Consider the following 12430-nt stretch of genomic DNA (forward strand, 5'->3'; position numbering starts at 1 on the left):
TGCGGTGTGATGCGACGTGGTTTGGTGTGGTGCGGGTACCATGGTGCGGCGTGGTGTGGCGGCTCCTTCTAAATACTGCAGTGAGGACGAGCGGTGTTGTCTGTTTCGTGGCGAGGGGAGCGGTGAGAAGCATGGCGGCTCGTCTGGGCTCAATGAAACGCCTGTCTGGTGATGTGCTAAATTAAAACCTCGGCTGAAAGCAGCCATGGCACTCTTCCCAGCTCTATCTCTCTCTCTCCCTCGCTCTCTCCCTCTTTCTCTCTCTTTCTCTCTCTATATATATGTGTTTCCCCTCTCTTTCTCTCTCCCTCGTTTCTTTTTTATTTTATTTTTTTATTTGTTTTATTTATTAGGGACCATGTACAATTTTACATTTTACACATAAATGTTGCCATTTGATGCATTGTACCAGAGTTAGCCTTAGGCTGATTTACATCTGCAGTCCCCTGGCAGGGCACAATCTTTCAATCTTACTTCTCTTCCTTTTTCTGTTCTCTTCCCTTCCCCCTCTCTTTTATACCCTTTTCCTTCCCTTCTCTCTCTCTCTCTCTCTCTCTCTCTCTCTCTCTCTCTCTCTCTCTCTTCTCTCTTTCTTTCTCTCTCTCTCTCTCATTTCTGCCTCTCCTTCGTTGTCCTCTCTGTTTGTAATGTAGATGTGCTCATTTGGCAATGATTACGTCTCCAAGTGGAGCTGAACGTTCTAGAATGTTGAGTGGTTGCCAGGCATCAGTGGAGCGGAGCGGAGCGTGATCTATGGGATGCTTTTCCTGCTTTGCTTCCCTTCAGTGAGATGAGGAAGGTGTTTCACCACGCTGATCTCTCGGCCTGTCAGTGCACCTGATGGCTTTCCCTCCTCTCAAGAGCAGAATGTCAGCACCAGAAATATGGATTTACTTTTGCAAAGGCCGTGAAAAAATGTCTGTGCTGTTTTTGGAATTGAGCCTCCAAGCTATTTGATCTGTCTCTGCTCCTTTACTGAAATGGTGTTGACTAAATGATGAAACTCAACGTGTGTATTGAGTTTATTTCGGAGTATGTTAATGTAATAAGCATTTCTTTGCTCTCAATCCTAGTTGCCTTTTCCTTCTTGATCTCCTTATCGACCTCTATCTCCATTTGCAGTTCAGTCTCCTCTCTCTCTTTATTTTCTCTTTCTCTTCTTTTTACCATGTTCTTCTCCATCTCTCCATCTCTCCATCTCTCTCTGCCTCTCCTAAATGTCTTTGGTGTGATGTAAAATGCCTTTGATGTAATGTTAAAATGCTGTCAGTGTAATGTGAGATACCTTTGATATTCTAAATGTCTTAAATATTGAATGTCCTTCATGTGATGGTTAATGCCTCTGGTGTTAATGTTGAATGTCTGCTGTAAGGTTAAATGCCTTTTCTATGACGTTAAACGCCTTCAGTTTAAAGATAAATGTCATCGGTGAGATGCTGGATGTCTTTAGTGTAAGGTTGAATATTCGGAGTGTTTCTCCTGTGTGTGACCAGGATGCTGATATGTTGGCTGGAGCCGAGAAGGTCTGGAGGAAGCTGAAAGAGGCCCTACCCTATCTGGAGCGCCTGCAGTTGGAGCAGAGTATCCTTGCCCAAGACAGTGCCCAGATAATGGGGTTTGTTGGAGGGGTTTTTGTATTGATTGTCGGGGCATTGCACAAGTACCTTCATACGTGTTGGCGGACACCAGGCCTGCTTCCCCAGTGCACTCTGCCTCTCAGTTCTGCTCCATTCTGTGCTGTTCTGCTCCATTGGACTAGTTTTGTTCTAGTTCTGTTCAGCTGTGTTCTTCTCTTTGGTTCTGTTGTGTTCTTCTCTTTGGTTCTGCTATATTCTTCTCTTTGGTTCTTCTGTGTTCTTCTCTTTGGTTCTGCTATATTCTTCTCTTTGGTTCTTCTGTCTTCTTCTCTTTGGTTCTGCTGTGTTCTGGCCCCGTGATATTCTCCTCCGCTCTGTTCAACCCTGGCCTGTTCTACTTCCCAGTGCTCTGTTTTTCCCCTCCACACTAACCTGTTAGTGTCTGCTGCGTCCGTTCTCTTTTCCTCTCTCTTTGGTTCTGTGTTCCTCCTCCTCCTCCTCCTCCTCCTCCTCCAGACTTCCTTAACGGCTCTTCCTCCAGAGTGGACTGAGTTGTTGAGTGTGGGCCAGGCCCTGGTGGATGGACACTCAGGTGCTGTCCCAGACACCAACGTCTACCTGCTGCAGCTGCTGGACCTGCTGCTGGACGCCTGCATCAGTCTGGGCCAGTACGACACGGCCCTGCAGTTTGGCACCAGGACCCTCCAGCCATACAGGTCAGCCTGGACTTCCACTTCTCTTCTCTAGTGATATCCTCCTCTCCTCTCTTCTCTCCTCTCTCCTTTCCTGTCCTCTTCTCTGTTCTCTCCTCTTCTCTCCTGTCCTCTCCTCTCTTCTCCTGTCCTCTCCTCTCTTCTCTCCTGTCCTCTCCTCTCTTCTCCTGTCCTCTCCTCTCTTCTCTCCTGTCCTCTCCTCTCTTCTCCTGTCCTCTCCTCTCTTCTCCTGTCCTCTCCTCTCTTCTCTCCTGTCCTCTCCTCTCTTCTCCTGTCCTCTCCTCTCTTCTCCTGTCCTCTCCTCTCTTCTCTCCCTGTCCTCTCCTCTCTTCTCCTGTCCTCTCCTCTCTTCTCCTCTCCTCTCTTCTCTCCTGTCCTCTCCTCTCTTCTCCTGTCCTCTCCTCTCTTCTCCTGTCCTCTCCTCTCTTCTCTTCTCTCATGTCCTCTCCTGTCCTACCCTTCTCCTCCTCCTCCTCCTCTCTACTCGATTTACCTCTACGGTCCTCTTCACCCTGCTGGTCCTCCTTCCTCTCTTCCCCCTTCTTCTCTTCTATCCTCCTCTTCTTTCCCCTTTCTCTTCCCCCTTCTTCTCTTCTCTTCCCCTCTTCTCTTCTCCTCTTCTCTTCTCCTCTTCTCTTCTATCCTCCTCTCCTTTCCCCTCTTCTCTTCTCCTCTTCTCTTCTATCCTCCTCTCCTTTCCCCTCTTCTCTTCTCTTCTTCTCTTCTGTCCTCCTCTCCTTTCCCCTCTTCTCTTCTCCTCTTCTCTTCTATCCTCCTCTCTCTTCCCCCTTCTTTTATTCTATCATTCTCTCTTCTCCTCTCTTCTCCATTTCACTCTTCTGTCCTCTTTTTCTTGCTTCTCTTTCTTTTTGTTATATTGTGATATAAGAATATCTTTTTGTTATAATTTGATATCTTTTTATTCTTGTTATTCTCTTCACTTCCATTATCTTTTCATTAGTTTTTTCTCCAAATATAGCACATCACATGTAGACTTCCGTTATGAAGTCATTCATCGGGTTTTATGCGTTGGCTTACACCATGAGAGAAACACATCTACCTACCTGAAAACACACTCCTGTCTTCTCTGTGTCCCAAAGCCTCCTCCTTAATACATGTTTAACACTTTCAGAGCTCCGCTTTAAGAATAGATCACACTGTAACACCTTGCGCAGGCTAGCTTAATCCCTCACTTCTGAGTGAGCCTACTATTCAACAGAACCCAGATCTCACCAGGAGGAAGTGTGTGTGTGTGTGTGTGTGTGTGTGTTGGTATCCAGATCTCACCAGGAGGTGTGTGTGTGTGTGTGTGTGTGTGTGTGTGTGTGTGTGTGTGTGTATGTGTGTGTCGCATAAAGGAGAGGTGACGGAGCATCGTGTAGCATGTCTGTTTTCCTCCTGCGATTTCACAGGATGCTGCGTCAGCCACACCTGCTTAGACACCTGCCCAGGTTTACAGAGAGGCAGTGTGAGGATGATATGTGTTATTAAAGTAATGATGATGATAATTAGCCGTTTTAAGGCTTAAAGCCAAACTCAAAGCCAAGTCAAATTCAAAGAGAAAGCTCCATAGTTTCTCTTACAGAAAGAAAACTTTAAAATAGAAGCCTATGGCCGACTATTGTGCCAGTTTTTTTGGAGAGTTTGTTTGTGCTCTACACGCCTGCACATACAGAACTTTTTACCTGGATGCCATGAATGTAGATGCAATAAGAGTATTAGTCACCTCCTCTATTGTGTTATTGGCACAGATGAACCATTACAGCACTACAGCAAGATAACTCACATTTGTTATACCAACACAGGCTTGCTTCATCACAGATCTAGAACATTCCTTCATCTGTTTGAATGTGTTTGAGTGAAATCATAGTTCACGGGGCCCACTCATATCTGCCTGGCCTTGGAAGAGGCTGTGGTAAATAGAAGTCAAGGGCAATCTGTTCCCAGCTGAAAAAGGCTGTGGGTGTGGGTTGGATTCTTTGGAGTTACAACTGAAGTGTGGTCGCCACCACAGAGAGAGGGAGAGAAAGAGAGAGAACTGTGGAGGAGTCCTAGCCTCGTTGACACCAAATCCTTGTAAATTCAGAGTGGGTCTGGAAAAGGTTCATTGACTTACGACTTTCAGCAGGGGTGTAATTAGCAGTGAAATGAAACTTAAATTGGTGCATTAAACTCTTACCAAATCATTTCAGAAGTGTAAACGAAGGTTTTAAACGCAGTTGTTTACTCAGCTCGACATTGGAAATGGGCTTCAATGGCCTCTTGTCCAGACGGACCTGCAGAGCAAATCCCAAATTTGCCAAAAGTTTGTATGGGTATTCCCTGGCTAGAGGACTCTCACTGCTCTCTGTCCTTGCTCTCTCAGTGACATGGCTGTGTGTGTGTGTCTGTGTCTGTGTCTGTGTCTGTGTCTGTGTGTGTGTGTGTGTGTGTGTGTGTGTGTCTGTGTGTCTGTGTCTGTGTCTGTGTCTGTGTGTGTGTGTGTGTGTGTGTGTGTGTGTGCGTGCTGGAGAGGATTCCAGAGAGGATGCTCCCCACACTCCCACATTCTAGCCTCTCGGGTTTCCCTTTGCTCTCCATTCTATCCGCTGGCGCTCCTTTCTTGTGGGAGGGATGGACTATGTGGCGTGTAGCAAAGCCCTTCCTAAAGGGCCCTTTCCCACAGCACCCAGAATAAACCGTACCTTGGGGCGAAGAGACACAAAGAGATTATTGACTGCGAGCTTCAGCACATGTCAATTTGCGGTGCGGGGGAAGCTCAACGGCTCTGTGGAAGCGAACGGTGGAAACTGAGAGGACGAACTCCACGCGGCGACAGCAGTGGCTTACTGTCAGGAGAACGTAAACACACGCCCTCCCTGCAGCGTCATGGAAGACAAAGAATGCACAAACACGCTTTCTTCTTTTCTCTCACCCTTTTCTTTTGCAATCATACACATATACAGTGTCTTCATACCCCGATGTCATTCATTATGGGACACATAAATAGAGCCCTGCAGTGGTCGTCACGCGTTTCACTGAGCATTCTAGTGTCTCTTCCAGATGTGTCTCTGAAGTCCAAAGGAGACTGTGCTGCTCCAAAGCAGCCCCAATCTGCTCCAGCTCTAGCCTGATCCACAGTGGTTCTAGCCTGATCTGCAGTGGTTCTAGCCTGATCCGCAGTGGTTCTAGCCTGATCCACAGTGGTTCTAGCCTGATCCCCAGTGGTTCTAGCCTGATCCACAGTGGTTTTAGCCTGATTCTCAGTGGTTCTAGTCTGATCCACAGTGGTTCTAGCCTTGGTTCTAGCCTGATCCACAGTGGTTCTAGTCTGATCCACAGTGGTTCTAGCCTTGGTTCTAGTTTGATCCACAGTGGTTCTAGCCTGATCCACAGTGGTTCTAGCCTGATCCGCTGCGGTTCTAGCCCTGACCTGGCCTGGTTCTAAACCGATCTGCAGTGGTTCTAGCCCTGATTGTAGTTCTAGCCCTGAGCCACTGTGGATCCGACTGGTGCATTCCAGATCTTGGCCGGCGGTGTTCCAGTCTCTGATCCCAGCCTAGCTAATGATGGATCACCTGCCTCTGCTCTCCCTGCAGCAAAGTGCAGTCAGTTCTCTCTCTCTCTCTCTCTCTCTCTCTCTCTTCCTCTCCCTCTCTCTCTCTCTCTCTCTCTCTCTCTCTCTCTCTCTCTCTCTCTCTCTCTCTCTCTCTCTCTCTCTCTCTCTCCCTCTCTCTCTCTCTCTCTCTCTCTCTCTCTCTCTCTCTCTCTCTCTCTCTCTCTCTCTCTCTCTCTCTCTCGTCTCTCCTCTCTCTCTCTCTCTCTCTCTCTCTCTCTCTCTCTCTCTCTCTCTCTCGTCTCTCCCTCTCTCTCTCTCTCTCTCCCTCTCTCTCTCTCTCCCCCATCTCTTTATGTACCTGTAACATGCTCCTAACCCCCTGCAAGCGCGCAGGTTTCCCATCACCACGCTTTCTTGCCCATGCTGCAGTCTCAGGCCCTGCGGCGCCCCAGTGTTCCTGCCTGTTTAATGTGATGCTGAAAACACATTTCACAGCCTTTATTCAAGTGTCAGTCCAAGCAGCAGGGTCTAAACGAGGCTGGACAGGGTTCCATTACCGTCCCTTCTCCCAGAGCTCCGTGTCGTGCGGACACTGCGTGGTTAATAACAGCCTCGATCGGCTCGCCCAATTATTTCTGGAATTGGCTTCACTTACACTGGAGTGGGGCTAGGCTCCTCCTGCCGAGGCAATTAGTACGAGTGGTCCCCCCGCTTCTAACGGCACACACACACACACACACACACACACACACACACACACACACACACACACACACACACACACACACACACACACCACCACACACTCACACACTCACACACCACACACTCACACACGCGACCCCCCAAACCTCTCATCTGCTTGTCTTCAAGGGGGGGGTTTGAAAGTGATATCAACTGCGCTTAAAGCAAGAACAGCCACCTGACAAGCCTATAACAGATCCTTCACATCAGAGCGAGAGCTACAACACCCTCCCCTACACACTCTCTCTCTCTCTCTCTCTCTCTCTCTCTCTCTCTCTCTCTCTGTCTCTCTGTCTCTCTCTACTGAAACCCCAGCGTGATGGAAGCCAAACAGGCCTTTGCATTTATGATAATGCCATTCCAAGTACTTGCCAGGAAGTAGAATATTTTGCATATTTAAAACTATTTATTTATCTATTAGTTGCCCTAGGCTGTTGCCAGTTAACTATACATTGGCATTTATTTATTTACATGCAGTTTAGACTAAAAATAATCAGATTACGCATCAGGGCTAAAGTTGTGAAATTGGTTTAATTGCTTTACGGCTCAATTTATGCAAAAGCATTAATTAGTGCAGCTTCTCAGATCTCCGGTGACGATCATTCATCTGATAATTAAATCAATAGCGTGGCTACTCATTACTCATGTATGGGGAGTGCATAGTGCTATACTTTGAACTTCTCCTTTAATCTTGTAATTAAAATTTAAACTCCAGCTTCTCCTCAGGAGAACTAATTGCGAAGGGAGTGACAACTTATAGAATTAAATGTGCTATGTGTTGACTAATTGGTTAATTATCACCACATTTTATTTTAATTAACAATTGTAGCTTTGTATGCTTGATTTGAGCCCAGTCACTAGTAAACATTGTTGCAAATTACTTATTTTCTTTCTGTAGTCGCTCTGACATTTGCATCTGACAGAGCTGTGCTCTGTGGGTTGATAGCTAGCTAACTCTAGGCAGTTTTAACTGCTGTGGAGGGCTTTAGATGGGTGTTTAAACCAACCAGCTTCTAATTTGCCAGACTCTCTTCTGTGCAGAACCAGTTAAGGTACAGTACAGCAGCTAAGGTCTATGTTGGCATCCGAGCCTGAGTTAATTAACATGTCTTTGTTTTGTGGAAAAGGTAAAGATAAAAGATTCAGCTACATAATACAGTAACCAAAAAAAGTGCCTGTGTTCCTTGATGTGCTTATCTGATTTGGCTTCTTACATCTTTTTGTCGATGTACAGTAGTTCTTCAGTTGAAATAATTAAACAAGCGCTGGTGCCACTTCAAACTTGTCTCAGACAATAGGACCCAGCCCCAGATGCAGATGTGATTACAGATGTTACTGTGGTAACAGGTTTGGAGGAAAACATCCAGCTGTTTCTTTAGTAATCTAAATCGGAATCAACATTGCGTGGTATCTGCATGCAAAACTTTTTTGTTGAAAGCACACATGGAGGATGTTATGGTGTCTATTTAAATTAAATGCTTCCATTTGCTCTGAAGTTAAAAATCAAAGGTTTCAGCGAAAACGTGCACATGTCTGGTAAAGAGTGCATGACTCAGATGTTGCTTCACGTGAGGGGTATTTAAGGGACTTCAGCCTCTGTCCAGCACTCAGCTCCACTCTGCTGGTTATCCTTCTTTTTTTAAAGCCCTTATTTATGTGTATGCCTTCCTGTACCTAGTGTATGCTGGTTATCCTTCTTTTTTTAAAGCCCTTATTTATGTGTATGCCTTCCTGATTGTGCTTCATGTACGCCTGGCCTGCACTGGTTATTTGATATTCCTGTCGATCTGACCCAGTTAATTCACCATGGGCCTCTCTCTTTCTACCTTTCTCTCTGACTTTCTCCTCTCTCTCTCTCTCTCTCTCTCGCTCTCTCTCTCTCTCTCTCTCTCTCTTTCTCTACCTTTCTCTCTGACTTTCTCTTTCTCTCTCTCTCTCACTCTGTGCTGCACAGGAGAAACTCCACAGCTTCCTCCTTACCTGCTGCTCTGCTCTGAGTCTGCAGGGATCACGCATTAGCATTAGCACACGTGTTAGCACCGTTAACGTAGGCTAACAGCAGTATAAATAGCAGAGTGGCTAATACAGCAGCTCATTAACAATGCATTAAAACAGGGGCTTAGTGTCTGTGACTGTGTGCAGTCGCTCATTAGCGCCTCTGGTTTAGCTGCCTCCTATGCCTGAAGTCACAGTGAAATATGAGCATATACGCGCAGAGTTTGTAATTGTTATGTCACTATGTGAAGTTTTGCAGTTTCCCCTTCAAATTATTAGCACTGATGTTAACAAACTAGTCCTGTTTTGGATTATATGTTCTAGTGATAGTGATGATAAATACTACCTGTTTTGGAAAGTGAACAGTGTGTGTGTGTGTGTGTGTGTGTGTGTGTGTGTGTGTGTGTGTGTGTGTGTGTTGTATTGTATGTATTTATGTCCCAATATTTGTTTGTGTCTGCGTGCATCGACATGTGGACACCTGGATGTGTGTGTGCATTAGTTTTCATATGCATATGTGTCTATTGGTGTTTATTTTTAAGAAAGGGTAAAGTTCATCTCTCATGATGGTGTGTGTGTGTGTGTGTGTGTGTGTGTGTGTGTGTGTGTGTGTGTGTTCCACTAAAGCCCAGACGAGCTGCTGTGTAATTAGTATGTAAATGTGGGCCATTAGGCCGTTAGTGCAGTGGAGAGGAATGGGGCCACCTTGCTGTCATGGCTGCTGATCTCATCCAGAGGAGAGAAGAGGTGCTGTCTACATCCAGAGAGGAGAGGAGAGAAGAGGTGCTGTCTACATCCAGAGAGGAGAGGAGAGGAGAGGTGCGGTCTACATCCAGAGAGGAGAGAGGAGGAGGAAGGAAGGAGGTGCTGTCTACATCCAGAGAGGTGCTGTCTACATCCAGAGAGGAGAAGGAGAGGTGCTGTCTACATCCAGGAGGGAGAGAGAGAGGAGGTGCTGTCTACATCCAGGTGCTGTAGAAAAGGAGAGGGAAGGAGAGGTGCGGTCTACATCCAGAGAGGAGAGGAGAGGAGAGGTGCTGTCTACATCCGGAGAGGAGAGGACAGAAGGGGTGCTGTAGAAGAGAGGAGAGGTGCTGTCTACATCCAGAGAGGAGAAGAGAGGAAAAGAGATGAAATGTAGAAAGGAGAGAGAGGAGAGAAGAGGAGAGGACAGGAGAGGAGATGTGCTGTCCACATGTGAGAGGAGAGGAGAGAAAAGTGATAGTATAAGTATATATACTCTTTTGATCCCGTGAGGGACATTTGGTCTCTGCATTTATCCCAATCCGTAAATTAGTGAAACACACTCAGCACACAGTGAACACACAGTGAGGTGAAGCACACACTAATCCCGGCGCAGTGAGCTGCCTGCAACAACAGCGGCGCTCTGGGGAGCAGTGAGGGGTTAGGTGCCTTGTTCAAGGGCACTTCAGCCGTGTCTACTGTCGGGGTTCGAACCGGCAACCCTCCGGTTACAAGTCTGAAGAGCTAACCAGTAGGCCACGGCTGCCCCCAGATTAGATGTAGAAGATAGGAGGAGAGAAGATGAGAGGAGAGGAGAGGAAGAGAGAGGTGATGTGCTGTAGAAGAGAGAGAGGAGAGGAGAGGTACCTTATGGCCTATGTCATGCCCAAATATGAAAAGTCGGGAACGACGCCGAAGGAGGAACGCATCTGGTAATGACATTCAACGACCTGTGATTTATAGTCTGTAACGTTCCATGACTCCACGACCAAAAGTCTAGCATGTTAGAATTTTTGGGGAATCTCCTACGACTCCCGTACTGACACTGACAGTATGATTGACGACACGCCACGAGTAGGCTAACATAGGCTACATGATCTTGTAATGTGACCAATCTCCCGACCAAGACGCGGCAAGAATTGATGTTTCTGTGATCGCCTAGTCTGACATGGTCAATCGTAAAAGACAATCATGGAAGAGAAAACAATTGTGTGATCTGCATAATCCATTAGAGGAGGAACAAGGTAGGGGGTCCGTGGAGCTACTCAGTCCTACTCACCTCTTTACAACCACCAACTGGGGACCTGCGACCCACTTACAGGGTTCACTGGGATAGCTGTGTGTGTGTGTGTGTGTGCCTGCATGTGTGTGTGTGTGTGCGTGCGTGTGTGTGTGTGTTGAGAGTGTTAAGGTGTTAAGGTGTTTACCATAATAGAGTGTGTTTGTAGTTATGTTCTAAGGCATTCCTGTCGTTTGTGTGTTTATACTGCAATTTTAACATGAGTGAAAATAATAAGTGTAGGTTGAATTATCTGAAATGAAAAGAACTGAAATGGATTTTATTCCTCTGTAACGAGCAACAGCAAGCGGGAGAGAGTTCCTTTTGCTTTCTACCATTTTTGTTTTTCATTGCAGTGTTCGGTGATGACCTGATCACCAGTGGGTTGGCTGCTGTGTGATGGAGTTTGTTCTTGTCTTGTTCCTCCTGTGAGCTGAGCGACAGGCTCTCTCTTGCGTGATGGAGTTTGTCCTCCGCTCCACTGGCTCCCAGTAATCCGTGCTAGACCAGGGTGTTCTTTAGGCAGTGTGTGTGTGTGTGTGTGTGTGTGTGCCATGTGTACTTTGGCGTGTGTGCATGTCTGTGTGTGTGTGTGCATATCTGTGTGTGTGTGTGCCTGTGTGTGTGTGTGTGTATGTATGTGTGTGTGTATGAGTGTCTCTGTGTGTGTGTGTGTGTGTGTGCGTGTATGAGTGTGTGTGTGTGTGTGTGTGTGTGTGTGTGTGTGTGTGTGCGCGCGCGTGCGTGCGTGCATGCATGCATTCGTGTGTGTGTGTGCATATCTGTGCAGGTGTGTGCCTGTGCACATGCATGTGTGTATGACTGTGTGTGTGTGTGTGTGTGTGTGTGTGTGTGTGTATGTGTGTGTGTGTGTGCGTGTACAGGTGTGTGTGTGTGTGTGTGTGTGTGTGTGTGTGTGTGTGTGTGTGCGTGTGTGTGCGCGTGTGTGTGTGTGTGTGTATGTGTGTATTCCTAAACCCCGCTGGTGTCGTGCTGATGTGTTTGTGGTCTGAGCAGAGGGCGTTCTCTTGGCCTGCTGGTAGCGTGCTCCTGTGTTTATGCTCTGCATGCAAACAGCAGCCCTGTGTGTCCAATGGGGGCTGCAGGGTCCAGATGGAGCTCACCTGGTCTCCGAGACACACCTGGGGAAGCAGGGATTGGGAGGCAGGGGGGCAGAGGAGGGGAAAAGGGGTTTATATTCCAGTTTAAGGTCCTCATGTTTTTATAATGCCATTTCCCAGTCGCACCGTGCAAAAACAGAAACTTTTTTTTTTAGGAATTCTTCCAATATTGTGTTCAGAGTGAAAGTTGACTGGCCATATCATTTCATGAACTTCAGTCTCTCTGTTGTTCTGCAGTTCTGTTATCAGTGCTGTGAGTCTGTGCTCTGTAATCAGCTCTGAAAAAATGTCAACAAATTCCTGCTGTGCTTTCAGACCTCAGGGCTCTCTGGTTCTTTACAAGTGTTTGGAGAGATGCTGCCAGGGTGTTTGCCAAATATTCCATTGAGCAGTTTAAAGCAAGAAGCTGGACTCCTGCTGTGTCTGTGTCTGATTCACAAGTTGCCATGAAACATGCTACATTTTAATTTTAATTTCAATTTCACAGACACACAGCCCACTTAGGTTTATTGGGTCATGTTTCATCATGAGAAACATTGGCGTTCTGTATTGGGAGTGTCATGGGTCTGTCTGGAGTGGTTTAAGGTCTTTGTCCAACAAACGTTTGTTTCATTCTCATGGTCATTAGCTTGCATGACCCTAGGGGGCAACTTTGCTATGTTAAAATAAATACACTTTTTTTTAAGCCATTAATGTCTGTGCTGCTATAAAAAGAGCCT

The 12430-nt window shown here is 46.6% G+C and overlaps 1 protein-coding gene across 1 annotated transcript in view; it reads left to right on the forward strand.

Moving 5' to 3' along the window:
- Positions 1 to 707: 707 nt before the first annotated feature.
- The window catches only part of LOC125284019 (histone-lysine N-methyltransferase SMYD3-like), a 27275-nt gene continuing 15552 nt past the window's right edge, over positions 708 to 12430 (forward strand). Inside the window, exons 1-3 of the mRNA XM_048227700.1 lie at positions 708 to 917; positions 1494 to 1581; positions 2119 to 2293. Coding sequence (XP_048083657.1) covers positions 1503 to 1581; positions 2119 to 2293 — 254 coding nt within the window. The 5' untranslated portion in view covers positions 708 to 917; positions 1494 to 1502. The remainder of the gene's footprint in view (positions 918 to 1493; positions 1582 to 2118; positions 2294 to 12430) is intronic.

The sequence above is a fragment of the Alosa alosa genome, chromosome 19 (assembly GCF_017589495.1).
Source record: "Alosa alosa isolate M-15738 ecotype Scorff River chromosome 19, AALO_Geno_1.1, whole genome shotgun sequence".
Classification (NCBI taxonomy): domain Eukaryota; kingdom Metazoa; phylum Chordata; class Actinopteri; order Clupeiformes; family Clupeidae; genus Alosa; species Alosa alosa.